At 39.2% G+C, this 15,893-nt stretch overlaps 1 protein-coding gene across 2 annotated transcripts in view; it reads left to right on the plus strand.

Annotated features, from left to right (window-relative positions):
- The first annotated feature begins 2,619 nt into the window (after positions 1-2,619).
- Positions 2,620-15,893, plus strand: part of doc2b (double C2-like domains, beta) — a 114,200-nt gene continuing 100,926 nt past the window's right edge. For both annotated transcript variants that reach the window (XR_003675541.1, XM_028467508.1), the window contains exons 1-3: positions 2,620-2,701; positions 5,807-5,934; positions 9,222-9,729. Coding sequence is in view for 1 of the 2 variants with exons in the window: in XM_028467508.1 (XP_028323309.1) it covers positions 9,414-9,729 (316 nt within the window). In the remaining variant the exon portion in view is untranslated. The remainder of the gene's footprint in view (positions 2,702-5,806; positions 5,935-9,221; positions 9,730-15,893) is intronic.

A 15,893-nucleotide genomic window follows, 5' to 3' on the forward strand; every position in this document is an offset into this window, starting at 1 on the left:
TGTGTGTGCGTTTGGAAGACAAACAGCAGATTCCTGGAAAACCTTATCCTCGTCTCCAGTGGGTGGACGTCTCATACACACAAATAAAGCCTGAGTGCACTATAGCATGAATGGAATCAAACAGACAACGCATTTAAGATGCAGAAAGAAGAACGTCATCCTTAATCTGTGTAGGTATTACAAAGATGTACACCCTTAAACCCACACAAATGCAGGAATGATATTGTGAGGCAAATCAGGAGCACCCAGCAGATAAATCCCAGTAAGAGATGAGCTGAATATTGGACAAAGAGATTAAAGGTAGGGCTACCTTCTGAACAAAGACATTGATGTATCCTGAAATAGGAGCAGAAATACCCTAAACTGAACCACTCTGATTGCTTAGACCAGTTGGTGTTACAGTTTGACTAGTGATGTCTGCCAGCCAAGTGTTTTTATTGCGTTGTGGTGACTACATAAGGTAACAAAGCAGGATAATACACATCCATTATTATTTGTTAAATCAAAACTTATGAAAATTAAAGATATTGTTTATTATAAAATAACAGATAATGTTCAAAGCAAAAATAAATGCTTTTCCTGAAGGTGTTCAAAAATACTCACTACAGACCAGCAAAAACAGCCTAAGAGATCAATTTATGTTTATTTTACCAAAAGCAAGATTAGAAGTAAAACAAAGATGTCTGTCTGTTCTTGGGGTTAATTTGTGCAATAATGTTGATAAAGAAATAAAAACGAGACATTATCTTCAAAAATAAAATATCACAATATATTTTAGAGAGTTATGTGACGCAGTAGAATTATGTTTGTGGTGTTTGTTAAATAAGTAAGTGTGTGTATATATATGTTTATTATTTGAAAAAAAACAAAAGGCAACTCAAATATACTTTGTTGAATGCTTAGATTTCATTTGCGTATATTAATTGAGAAAGGTAACTTGAAAGTTATGATTTTTGTTGGGCATATAAGCATTTTTGCTTATATTCTTGTTATATATTTTTAAATTGGGATTTATGTTTGAATGTTTTTTTTGCTAGACTGAAACAAACTAATAAATTGCAACTAAGTAGTTCAGATGATGTAAATAATAATTATAATAATAATGTAAACACTGGCTGCCTTCATTAAAGACTCTATTCTACCATGATCTGTCACTAGGTATATTTATCACTAGTTAAACTGATTCACCAACCGGTAGAGTGCTTATTTTTATTCATGAACTGTTGTGTAATTGGTCAAAACTAGGAGGTGGGAGTGGTTTGCATTATTGTAGTGCCATCAGTGGGACACAAAGCATAACGTGTGTGCGTGCATTGAGTGAAAAGCGTGATCTGAGAAACATGGGCATCAAAACCAGCTGAAACAGTTCAAATGTTCATTCTTCCCCTGTATCTTTAGATGGAAGACACTGAAGTTAGATCACAATGAGTGCTTAGAACAGCTGGTGTTACAGTTCAACTTATTATTGTGTTATTTTGTCACTAGTTACCACCACCATTAAGTGTGGGGTGAAAGAATAATCCCTTAATTATGTAAAGTGACTTTGAGTGTCCAAAATAGCGCTATATAAAATTGATGCATTATTATTATTATCATTAGTTTCTGACACATTGGGCGCTCGTACCAGTTTGTGTTACAGTTCATTAAACATAGCTATATTTTTAGATGAGTGCCATTAGATGACAATGTTGTATTTGATTGAATTGAATTGAATTATTGTAAACACTGAGTGAAAAAAGGTTGAACTTAGTGACCTCTGGTAGAGACTCATTTTAGAGAATCTGAATGACCCAAAAAGGCATCCATAGTGAAAAAAATGCAGAAGCAATGCTTGAATAACAACTGCTTCTGTTCCATTATTTTTGCTTGTTTGGCACCATTATGCAAATACGACCCCACACATCAATACTATTGTGTTAATTAAAGCTTCAGACACAATAATGAACCTCCATTTTCAATCACTGAACACATCATGAGGAGTGCAGAGGAAACAAAGTTAAAGCAGAAATATCATTTATTGCAGTTCTCTCTCAGAGTTATAGTGAGTGGGTGTATTTGGTGCAGTATGTGTAAAAATCGACTTGTAGTCTTCACTTTAAGGTGACTGGGACTGAGAGTTTGGAGCCCATTTGAAAACACCTGCAGGTATGCATCCAAGCTTCATGTTTCATTCGATAAATCAGGTTAATTTACTGCAAGATCAAATATTATATATACACATACAAATACAGAGAGACTCTCTTTATAACAAGGCTAAACACAAGTTGAGAATGAAAAAGAAGGCTGAAAAATTGCAATTAACAGTTAAATCCATATTGTCAACACAAATTTCAGCTCTGTTTCATAGTTTAACTAACTTTTTTTCTAACATTAGGAAAAGTGGTTTAGTTAAAAAAAAAAAAAAAAAAATATATATATATATATATATATATATATATATATATATAATCATATACTAAAAGGTATAATCGTATAAAACATTTTTATATTGCTTTGCTACAGTAGATGGGCAAAAATCAGAAGAAAAAAGAAAACTTGCAAACTCTTTTTCTCATTCAATGTTTGAATAGGGTGCAATTACCACATTGTGACAATAGGCGTCACTGTTACACTTGATCCAGGTTAGTCACTGACCATCGATCGCTAATGAGTGAGATGTCAATGGTGGCGTTAAACTTCATCTACCTGCTCCTTTCTAAAGGTAGGTGAACACTGTCATGACTTCATGTGAGCCTGGAACTATGTTGTACGTGTGCTCGGATGTTGTTTTGATTTTTGTCTCCGCTTTAAAACAGAGTTTTTACGTAGTTTAGCTACAAAAAACGGCTACAAGCTAACACAGGTGTTGTGATTCAGCCAATTAGCTAATTTAGCTAAAGTGGTTACAAGGCAAAGTGGTGGTGATGTTTACGAGCACTAATTTAAAGGTACATTGTTTTAAGTTTTGAAAGTTTATTTTAAACCAAGAAGTGGGAATAAATGAGTTGAATGTAAAATTGGGATTTAATGGCAACAGTGACGGGACAAATTTCCCATTTGAGTTGTTACTAGCATTAAATCCCAAATTCTTTTTTTAATAAAACTGGACAAAACAACTCTTAATTTAAAATATTTAAAAACACTTTATTATGGTTATTGTTTTATTTATGCTATTGGTTATGTGATTGTGTTCACTTTTCAGTGTGTTTCTACCTTGGGGCCGTGACCCCATGTGGGGTCACCTGGGATTAAACTGGGGTTGCCTGAAATATCTTGTAATTGATTAAAAAAAACAGCAGCTACTGATTAATTTTTTGCTCTCTTTCTCAAATTAATACACAGCACACAATGTCAAACTTTCTCTAATCTAAATTTAGTTCAAATAAAACGCAGTATCTAGTCACTTTGTGTGCTAATCCTAGCTGCTCTGTTTTTGTAACAGTATATCAAAACATGATCAAAAACTAATTTTAGAGAAAAAAAAAATGTTGCTGGGGGCGTCTGAAATGTGTGACATGAAAATGGGGTCACGACCTGAATAGGGTTGGGAGCCACTGTACTAAGGGTTTTTTACATAGCACATGTTGTAAACCAGTACATTTAAGCCAAAGCCCTCTTCAATATAGTGTAAAACAACCTCAATTTATACTCCAAGCACCAAATCACCACCAGAGGGGTATTCCATAAAGCGGGTTATGTTCAAACTATATGGTATGTTCGGGCTCAAATGAAGGAAACTCTGAGTATCCCATTCCTAAACGCGAGGTATGTTCTTTTCTGAGTATGTTACTATGGCAACATTGTCCGTGAACTAAACCTGGTCGCCCTGGCTTTCTACCTGGCTCCGCCCACCTGAACACCGTTTCTGAACAGTTTAATGAACCTTGACACTTTTCTCTGAGACACATTAATAACATCATCACACACCACAGATGTGCTCACATCATTACTAATGTTGTGTTGCTTTACGTTATTTTTTTTTTTGTGCAAACGGTAGTTTTTTTTTGACATTGTGGATGCAGAGCATTTAGGGAAAGTCACTGAGAGGTTGAGCTGCATTGAAACGCCTTCTGACGTCTCCATACAAACCTGTGGGTAATATAAAGGAGGAGATGACAATTTAAATGAATCCATTTTTGAGGCTCAATTGTTGATTTATATTGTTATACAGTTTGAGCTGTAGTTCATACAACTTTGAAGTTATGATGGTGCAGTGAATTATGATACTGCTTTTCAAAGCGATGGCTCGCGGGTTCGCATCCTGCTCCAGTCTTTTCTTATGACATATTTTGTGGACGTTGAGATGACTCTGGCGACAATATTACATTAAAAATCAATATGATTGATTCGATATCAAGCGTTAGTCACTGTCTTTATAGCCAGTGTAAAGGGAGGGCTCTCTATGCAGCCATCCTATGCTGCTGCCACGTCTCCTCAAACACATTTTATTCATAGTATTCCCCGCTCGGCATATCACTGAAGCGATAAAGTGATGAAGGGACCAAAAAGCGTGACTAATCAGGGGTGATTTAGGCCACTATAGTCCCTGAAGATGCGTTCAATATGAACGCACCTTTAGAACAGGCTCATATTCCTCAAAGACCTGCTTACTTCACCATCAGGGTGAATACATCACGCTCTTCCAGTTGGTTACCATGGTAGTTTGTGTAATCGTCGATCCATTGCTGATGGCGTGCACGCAAGTAACCCGAGGTTTACATACTCAGGGTTGAGTGACCCATTTCATACCAGCTGTAATGGAATCTGATACCCAGAGTTTCCCATCACGGGGTATGTTGACCGAGAGTTTATGGATAGACTCAGAGTTTGTTAACCCTCCTTTATGGAATACCCCTCAGGTACCCATCTTACCTGCAGAGTAGGGATGTAACGATTAATCGTAAGGCAGTTAAAAATCGATTCATAGGTATCACGGTTGATATCGATTCACAAGTGTAGGCGGCGGGCGGAGTCTGCTACTACTTTCTTTCTGGCCGCCTTCTACTCTTAAATATGTTAATAAATGATTCATTACCCCTTTAGCACCGAAAGAATATCTGTAATATTACTTGAATATCTGTAAAAGTTACGTTTTTCTATTAGTTCTGTCTGCTAGCATAGCTTCTCTTCTTCACTGCAAGATATCTGCATGTCAACCGACCACTGTGTTACCAGCGCCCTCTGCTGGTCCAAACAAATATGACGTAAATCAGTGTAATCACGGTTTTTTTTTTTAAAGTCCAATTGTTAAGGCACAAAATACATTTTCAGTTGCACTTTTAAAAGAAAAAGAACTATTATGCAGTTTTGCATTGTTTATTATAGAACCAGAATTTAAATTAATAGGCTTCATTTTCATTTGTATTATTCCTTTATTTATTTCATTCAAGATTTATTTTTAGTTAAATTGCATTGTTTTGAATTGTTTATCAAGGAATTCTTTTGACAATGAAAAATAAAATGAAAATAGTACAATATTTTCTAGTTTTTTTCCCAATAAAATTTTTTGTCTAGTCCAATTTTGTAAAATAAATCGTGAGAGAATCGTATCGTGAACCCAGTATCGTGAATCGAATCGGGAGTTGAGTGAATCGTTACATCCCTACTGCAGAGACTAGGTTACTCTCCATATGTAACCTAGTTCTTAAAGGTGCTTCACTTCACCTTTTAGGTGAAGTGACGCACTACAAGATCACCTGATAAAGTCCATTGGGGTCTTTGTCAAACAATTTGTTCATTAAAACAAGTATATATATGTGTTTTTAATGAAGATATTATTTCACTTTCACGTGTCCTGCATATTAACTCTATTGTATCGCCATTTTAGCCCTGACATCACAAGCCTGGACACTGCTGTTTCCAAGCTGCATTCCACTACTTTGCTGTGCTGGTGGCTCTGTGACGCAAAATGTATTTCTTCAAATCTGTTCAATGTCCTTCCAGACTTGTCCCCCGGTAAGTCCACTCTCTCTTCAGAAGCCACACCCCTTTTCACTTACCATTTGGCCACAAATAAAGTCGTTTTTCACAGTATTTAAGGGAAAAGTAACCCTAAAGCTCTGTTAGGAGACAAAAATAACCACGTTGTAACAATATCAATTTATTTTTTGCTGACACAAGATATCGTCTTTTCACCATGTTAGTAAATGGAGCAGAGGGAGCCTTCTCGCACAGATTTAGTGCTTATTTTTCTGCCATGAGGGAAAATACTGATGATTCTGCACACTGAAAACAATATCATTGAATTTAAAGATACAATTGCATATTCCATGCTTCATTCTTGCAGCTGGAGGAGGCTGTGAAGGATTATGTTACCCTTTAAAGTGGGCGTGGTAACCTTTGGGTACCATACGATACTCGATACAAAGCTCACGATAGTGATTATCTCATGATATGACAATACTGCGATTATCGATATATTGGTCAGAAATCAATCTTTGATAATCAATAACATAACAAGAAAAAAAAGATTAAGCGAAAAAATGCAATTTTTATTCTATATTTCTGAAAGACAATGAATTGAAAAAGTGTCCTATGAACAATGACACAATTCTAGTGCAACATTTCTGTAATAAAGTGTCAACATACCAATGTAAATGAATAAGTATCTCCTGTAGTGCTTTCTGTAAACAAAACATAGGGTCTTTTTTTACCAGTGACACCAGTATAGTGCAATATTCCAGTAAACAATATATTGGTTCCTTCAACAAACTGATATCTGTGAAGACGTACCTACACATTTTAGTGAAAAGGCAGAAAATTTAAAAAAAAAAAAAAAAAAAAAAATCGATCGTGCGGAAAAATGTCGCGATATATCGTCACACTCCTACTTTAAAGTTTAAATGGTCTTTAATTTAGAATATGTACACTTACTATTTGCTTTTTGCATGAATATAAATTCCTGTCCCATCCCACTCCTGGTAAAATGACTCTCACTACTGTACCGCTCTCGATTAGTCTTCTTTTAGTCTTAGGCAATGCAATGAATTTGATTTAATCTTCCCTCAATTCTTTTTGGATAACTTTGTGTTCTGCAGTTTTAAAATATAAACATATCTTACATGTAAAGTAGATGACCATTTTAGAATACTGAGAGATTAAGCAGTTTAAAAAAATGACAAAAGAGATCTATTGTACAGAAATCTAAAGATTATCGACTATAGCGTGATATCAAGGTGACTTTTTTGTATTATAAAATAGTGTGGCGTGACAGACCTGACGGAGGTCTTCCATGACAACTTGATTTATTTTCTTATACACTCCTTCAACATGACGAGAGACTGTGCATGCACATGGCAGTATGTCTCCCACCTGACCGTTGGCTCCATATTTGACTCCAATGTCGAGCAGCTCCTGTGCAACAATGAAGCCTTTCCCTTCTACCACAGTGAAGGGTCTTAAATCTTGGCTGTACAAGCGAGCAGTTTGGTTGGTCAGACAAGAGTTGACGTCCGATGGTAATTTGAGTTTGACAAATGAAGAGATGGTCAGCTGATTCTTCCTGGAATTTGTCTTGCAAATGTGCCCCTTGAGGTCACTCGTCCCTGACTCACTGGTGTACTTGACTAAGGCTAAAAATGATTTACAAGCATCAAACAGCGAGTTAACACTGTCGCATGTTCAGTTGTGACTTTCCTGACAGTTCTGTGAGCTTAATAAACACGAGGTTGTTGCTTCTGACTTTGCATCAATTTTTATCACACCGGTTTCTCCATTGGTGTTTGCGTCCTCCATTGCTGCTCTTCTTTCAATTCTGACAGAAAGCAGTGGCCTGAAGCACTGTTGGCTTCTGGGTCTTTTAGTTTTTTTTGACTTGCCTTACAGTGTTGGCTTGTTGAAAGAAAGGTACAAAATGGCACCTGTCCTGTTTTTTAATTTTCTTTTTGGTTGGTTCCCACTTCCGTCTGTTCACTTTTTTACCCTGTACCATTCCAATCATGTGATTATTAGTAAAGTTCACTCCAATCCTGCGGGAATCTCATGACCTGTGGTAATTCCCAAAAATGTCAGCCTCTAGTGCAGACACTTATTTATGCGACGCGCCAAACGTGATGATGACATATGCACCAAGAGAGTGTCTCTGCACAACACAGAAATACAATACTGACCGCCCGAAGGAGCCAAAAAGCTCGTATGTGTGAATGAAGGCAGGCTGAAGGAAAGGAGGCGGTGATGTCATTTTTTTTTGGGCTGTCTAGAGATAACGGAACATGGAGTTTTCCCGACGCTTGTAAATCTCATTGAAATCTGTGAAAATGATAAAGTTCACTTTTAATTTAAAATGCCTTCATTGGTAAACAATGTTGATTTGTGATTATTGCAGTGTGACTGAGGATCAGCCGCATTCTGTCCAAGTCACAGTTAAAATCTCTCTCCTTGGTCATCATCATCATCGCTGTAAAGCGTGACCGAGTTAGATGCTGTAGATATGAGGAAATAACCTGGCCGCAGAGCGTCCGGCTTTAATACACAGGGTTGTTTGCAGTGAAACAGAACTATTGGCTTCTAGGAGTTAGACTTCTAGGGTTAGAAGCGCGTAAGAAGAAAAGGACTTATGCACACCAGCCAGATTTGAATTGGAACACCCACATTTCAGGGCTGCTCCACCCACAGTGCGTAACTGGGAAGGCGCGCAGCGACTGACTTAAGTACAGGGGTAGAATAGTGCACAGCCAAAAAAAGCGCAGCTGAACGACTTTTTGGACCTATGCACAAGGGAGAATAGAGCCCTTAATCATTTCCTTGGTTTGGGTCACAGTCTGGTGTTAAAGGTGGTTTTTCGGGTCCTGCAGTTGGGAAACACTATTTTATAATGATGCATATAAAGTATTTTGTGTATAAAAAATCTGTTACAAATAGAAATGTATTGTACATTTGTTGCAGATGAGAAAAAAATAAATTCAAGATTTCAAGCCAAGTTCACTTTGTGTGCAATAAATGTGTATGTGAAATAAAATTAGTTTGACACTGCTGAAGTATGTACCACACACACACACACACACACACACACACACACACACACACACACACACACACACACACACACATACACAAATAGCTGTGCATCTGCCCTCGGTCTGACAGATGGACAGTCTTAATATTGTAATTAAGCACCTTTGCAGAGGCTTCCTGTTTACTGGTGGGTTGCTAAGCAGTGACATCGGCTGATCCCTCCCTCCCTCCCTCCCTCCATCGTCTGTAATCTCTCTCTCTCCCTCTCTGTCTCTCTCTCTTTCACTCAGGGAGGCGGCACAGACGTGGGCAGAGTGTGTGTGTGTGTGAGGCAGACAGCGTGGTCTGAGCCGGAGCGCTGAAGCCTTCACATCACCTGAGGAGTTGGACCTGCGAGCAATCTTCTTCTTCTTCTTCTTTCCTTTTTTTTTTTTTCTTTTTCAGACTTGTTTTGGTTTCAGGCTCCGGGCTGGACCGCATGCATGACACAACGCAAAGGCGAGAAACCCACCATCAGCATCCAGGAGCACATGGCCATTGACGTCTGTCCAGGTCCCATCCAACCCATTAAGCAGATCTCAGATTACTTCCCCCGTTACCCGCGGGGCCTCCCCCCTGGCCTGCCCCACCTTGGGGCCCTACGCTCTGCCCTCACCTCCTCCTCATCCTCTGCGTCCTCCACCGATAGAACCAATGAGGAAACCCCGGACCGGGCTTGTGCCGGAGCCTCCGCCTCGGTCCAGGCCATCAGGAGGGACGAGGAGCCGGACGTGGAGGGATACGAATCTGACGACTCCAGTGAGTGACACCCGTTTTCCTCACCTGTTTTTATCTCTCTCCCATCCTTCATTCATCCCTCGTTCATTCATCATCCATCCCCCTGCTGTGTGTTGTGTATTTCCCAACTCTCTTTCTGACAACTGTTGCTAGTGTGAAGTGTACAGCCTCCCCTCCTCTTCCTACTCCCTTTTCTCTAATGCTCTTTGTCCTCCTCTGAATGAAATTGCATGTGTGTAAGTTATTTGCTTGTGTCGATCCTGCACAAACACCAGTTTGCGTTACTATCTGCTGGCATGCTAATTTTCCAGTGTCCTCTGCTCCGTGTTGTCTCCTTATCTGAATGATTAACATGCGGCGCAGGTATCTGAGGATTTCTGCATCCTGCAAAACCATTTTCACACTCAAAGATAACACAAGTGTGTGCGCTGAGCTATGCGCAGCCTAAATATTGATGCATTTTGTTGCTTCTTAAACAACAGTGTAGTTGAATACAGCATTCACAGTTGGATACTTTCATTTCGATTGTTTCCGGATCAACGATGTCGCCGAAATCGGACGATTCTCCTTTTTCTTTCCCCTATAATACTTTGCCATCCTCTGTGTCTTTATCTTCCACAAAACCATCCATCATCCATCCATCGTCCATCCCCCTGCTGTGTATCTCTCATCTCTCTTTATGACAACTGTTGCTACTGTGAAGAGCACAGCCTCCCCTCCTGTTCCTCCACCTTTTTTTCTCCTGCTCTCCGTCATCCTCCGAATGAAAGAACGCAACTGGTTCATTGCATGTGTGTGAGTTTACTGTGTGTGTTTCCAGTCTCCTCTGCTTAGTGGTTTCTCCTTCGCTGAATGATTAACATGCGACGCAGGTATCAGAGGATTCCTTCACCCTGCAAAGCCATTTTCACACTCAAACATAACATGACAGTCTACGCTGAGCGCTGCACGGCACAGCCTAAATATTGATGCATGTTTCTATGACACTGGCAAGGTTAGCTTGACCAGTGAGGTCTCACTCTTAGTTACCATTTGTTCCACAAGAGTGTGCAGTGTAACCTGCTTTCACACCCTCTATGATGATGTTTAATGGATGCCCCTTTGGCTGCAGTCACAACAAGTCTGTGTGTGTGTTGTAATCAGGAGAGCAGGTTGTAGTCCCTCTGCAGACAGATAAAAGATTACATGACGATCAGGCGTGAACTCTCTAATATTAGCACGAGTTTGACATTTTAAGACATTCTCTCCTGAGCATCGAGAGGAGAGGGGTTTTCCTTTATTCTTCTGGCTATAAAAATAAGGTTCACCCATTCAAATTTTACAAAATTCAAGCTAAATCAACCGAGACGAAAACTTAGCATCACCATACATGCGAACCTAAACAGTTTTTCAGTGATTACTATTGATCTCTACCCAGGGTGTTTGATCTTCTAGTACTTTCCCACTATATCTGTTAATAATAACTAACTCCTAATGTGTATAACTCCAGGTGATAAAGTCTCTCTTCAGATTAGTGCTAGGCAATATATCGATATAGTTACATATATTTTCTCGTATGAGATACATGTAGAATAAGATGATAATATTGTTTATAACAAATGTCATTTCAGTATATTTGTTGTAGTTTTGTTTTTGGAGTCATTTTGTGTATTTTTGTTCTTTAGTTGTTTTTAGTCTTAGAGCTTTGAATGGGCTTTGGTCTGGATATTATTTGTTTCTACAATATTCACTCCTCTATACAGTGAAATAGAAATATGTAATTTTAAGCCAATTTACTTCAATGAGTATCCTTTAAATCGTTTAAAAATGTGGTTAACAATAAGACGTGATATGAAAAATACTGTAAATGTGATTTTGAAAAATACGTCATAATTGTGTCGTTTTTGTTGTTTCATGTTGACAGTGTTTTTTCGGATGAGAAATGGAAAATGTTAAACAGGTAATAGTTTAGGTGATAGATGAACACAAAACGTGTTTCTCTGCTTTGAACACCTCCCTGAGGGGCACTTACAGTAGAGGGGCATGCTCAAGGTCCCACAGTGTTGGCCCACAGGGGATTTGAACCAGCGATCCTCTAACAAGCTTGCTTCCTTAACCATAAGGCAACCGCCACCAATACCAGCTCAAAGTTGCTTGTATAAATCTAAGACCTCTTCACTTTCAGACCTTAACGGCTGAGGATTTCTCACAGACTCTTCTTCAGCAGGCCTTGACAGACACTTGCTGAGGGCTTGTTAGGAGTGTCCACTGTGGCAGAGAATTGTGATCGCAGGTTAACGTGCGATGGCAGTGCTGCTTCTGTGAGCGTTAATCCATGCAGAGCAGCAAGGATTTAGGCTACTAATCCAGAGCTGGACCAGGCAGATGTTGATCTGTGACCTCAGATAAACAACTAGAATTCTGCAATATTGGGAAAAGAAATGAAGAAATCCAATCTCCTAAACACAGAAGGATATGGATAAATCTCAGACTCTAAAGGTTCCTATACATGTCAATGTAATCTACATTTTACAGATATCTATTACAGATTTTTTATGGGGAAAAATGTCTTTGTGGATGAAATTGCAAGAAAAAACGTTGATTATGCGCTGCGCCTTGTTTTTGCTTGTATTGCTCTTTAGATGAAGACATTTTTCCCACTGACTGCAGAGAGCGTTGGCTTCTTCATTTCACTGTGACGCACCATATTCTGATGCAGTGGAAAAAGGAGCTATTCTGAAATCTATTGTGTGTGTGTCCATGATCTTTCTTTTTCAGGGTTTTTTTATTGTTAGAGATGCATTGGTTTGTTTGTGTAAAAACAGGTGGATACCTTCAGTTTAGACTGGGGTTTTTTCTTCCTATTGTAGAAGTCAACAGCCTTCAATGTCCAAATAGGCATTTTAGCTCCTTCTACCTGAAAGGTACATTTGACTCAGAACTGATGTGGGAAAAACTCATTGAATAAAAAGCATGTATTTCCCTTATGGGGCTTTGTACAAATCTCATTACATTTAAGATGTACGTTGTTGTTTTAGCTTAAATGAAGGCAAGAAATCACAAAACTTACACTAATGCTGTCTATTAGGACACATTTGTAGATTACCTATTATATTAATGTATTTCACTTTCAATTGAGAGAATTTTAGGCGACTGTCTTCACACCCTGAGGCTTCCTCTCTGTTGGGCCTGTGTGTGGAGCACTGAAGTGGAGCCGACAGTGTAATTATCTCACATCACTGATGACTCTTCAGGTGATTGCAGAATGATTAAGATGATGTTTATGTCTAATTGGCTTATTAGCAGCAGGATGGTGAAGAGCTGTGTTTGACGTTTGCATAAACCAACAATCTGACTGACACTCAAGAACTAAGTAGACTTTAGGAACTTTCCAAAGGTGTCTGAAGGCTAAAGGGCTAACACATGCATTGTCATGCATATTCGTGGCCAGCAATTCCAACGGACCTTGAAGGCAAGATATCAGCGCACACACGATGAGAAAATTGATAAAGCAAATCTGTCTTTTATTTATTTGTAGGAACTTAATTTGGCTTTTATTTTGCACGTCTTCTCCACATTTTTAACACCATGTTTTTTGTTTTTTTTTTGACAGTCTGTGCAGCAGCTGTTTCATGTTTTCCGAATATCATTTTGATTGTGTTCCATTTGAAGATAGGGAGGCTAAATATTTTTTTTTTTATTTTTATTTCCCACTTAAATGCAGGTAAAATATTTTCTATACCTGAAAACGTGTCTTTCACATATCATGCACCTTTTTTATGTGTGCTTTTCAGGTGTCTCTAACTCATTTAAGAGAAGCACTGCCATAAATGATGAAACTGAAAAATGTCTCCACATCTTTCAGGGCTTTTTCAGACAGTCTGTGCAATGGCTGTTTCCTATTCCTACACAATCCCGTGATGGTGACTACTCAAATGAGGAATCAAGAAATGTTGTGCTCCGTGTATTGCAGAGTGTGAGGGTTCTCCATACCAGCGACCAGTCCCACACGTGTGTTAGCTTAGCACGTAGCGGTTCAAATTGTCTTCTAGTGCACGGGGTCCCCAACCATCGGGCTGCCAATTGGTATCGGTCCGTAGGCCATTTGGTTTTCAAAATTCATCCATCCATCTTCTCCCGCTTACCCAGGACATGCTCTCCAGCATGCTCTCCAGCATGTCCTGGGTCTCCCTCTGGTGGGACATGCTCTAAACACCTCACCAGGGAGGCATTCAGGAGGCATCCTAATCAAGTACCCGAGCCAACTCATCTGGCTTTTTTCAATGCGGTGGAGCTGGAGCTCTACACTGAGCCCCCACCTGGATGACTGAGCTTCTTACCCTGTCTCTAAGGGAGAGCCCCGCCACCCTACGAAGGAAGCTCACTTCTGCCACTTGTCTAGACCTTCTTTCAAACCTGTCTTGCTCTGTTGCTTCAGAAACAGCCCAGAGGAACTTCCTTCTTCCTGTTTGTGAATATGAAAAGCCGATGCTGCTCTGAATTGGCTCATCTAAGTCAAGTGGGACTTGAACTAGTACCTGTCCTCTGGAGGCGTCACTCTCCCTCCTGAATCAAATCATCCAGGGAAATCTGCACACTAGTCCAACCAAACCTTATTTTCAACTGCACAGGAAGAGAAAGTCAGCCTTTGTGTCCGTGCTGAGAGTAATCAACATCGTTTGATAAATGATTGTTTTTGGTGTCAAGTGGCCGTACAAACTGCAGGGACTGGTCGCTTTGATTTTCTGCAAAATATCTGGATTCAAAGTCTCCATAGTTTCCTTTATATTTATGTGACACCACGGGTGGCTTCTTACGGAGCCCCAGAGGGCACTTTAATATATATTCATATATATATTTAAATGTAATTATTTTTACGTACTTGCGTAAGTGTTTTCTGTGTTACGCAAGCACATAAATGCATCCAGTGTCACATGGAAGTCATGTCATGGCCTGTCTGATCCAGTGACTGTAGAGAGCAACATTTTACCATGTAACTGCATGTGTGGTCAAAAACAACCAAGAAGAAACTTAAGTATCAAGTTCACTAACTCATAGCATAGTGGGAAACCATTATGCATTTAAAGAGACATGAAATTCAGTTATAGTGATATTGCTGGAAATCGCAAAAATCCACGCGTTGCGCCAGACCATCTCACTTCCTTAATTGAAAATAAGAGAAGCGACTTATAGTCCAAAAAATATGGTACGACCTAGAACCTAGATTATATGGTGTATCTCAGTGTTTTTTGAACGGTCGAACATATAAACTTTTCTCCTGCTCATTCTGCTTCTGCCCCCTTATTCACAAATTTAGATATAAACTCATTCCTAAATCAGAGGGGTTTGTCATTGAGGAGTAGAAAGCAGCAATAAGACCACTTGATTAATGATTGTTTTGGTGTCAAGAGGCCGTAGAAGCCGCTGAAAGTGGTCAGTGTGTGTCCCTGTGATGGAGCTGGCTCGTGTGTTTGTGAGCGATAAGCCTCGGAAGGTGTTGACAGCGCTGCTGCTGCGAGGCCGCGGCTGATAATGTATGCACACAGAAGGTTTCCCCCTGAGACGTCTCGCTTCAGCAGCGCCGCTGTCTCCTTGCTACATGAGCGGAGATACTGTGTTTGCTTGTAGTTGTCAGTCTGAGAGTGGAGACGCAGCCGCAGAGTGAGGATGATGCAGCAGAAATAGAGCAAAGCAAAAACAAGACGGCTGATGTGGATTATCTACTATCTAATTCTGATACTGGTCGATTCCGATTTTTGTTTATAACTGACAGCTACACCTTGAATGTTCCAAACTTATTTTATTGTAAAACATTGAACAATAACTGTGAAACAATACAAACATGTTTTAACTGCTCTAAATGTAATTTTTTACACTTTGAAGACAAACAAAACTTGTGCAACAGGTTACATTGCAGATCTATTTTGAGCTCTTTGCCAAAAATGCACAGCAGAATTTTGGTTTTACAAATAAAGAAAATCACAAGGTTTGAGGTTGGTGATAAACAAATACTCTACAGGACAAACTAACAAAACATCTTAAACCACCAAAGGTTCCTTGTATAGTGCAAGAAGAGCAGCAGCTTTGTGGATATTTATTTCTAAAAATATCAGTCTAAAATACATTTGCAACAGCTTACAGGACAAAAGCTCCTAAAAGTTAAACATTCTGCAAAAAATAAAGTTTAGCAGCGTAACATTTTCAAA

This window comes from Gouania willdenowi, chromosome 14 (genome assembly GCF_900634775.1).
Source record: "Gouania willdenowi chromosome 14, fGouWil2.1, whole genome shotgun sequence".
Taxonomy (NCBI): Eukaryota; Metazoa; Chordata; class Actinopteri; order Blenniiformes; family Gobiesocidae; genus Gouania; species Gouania willdenowi.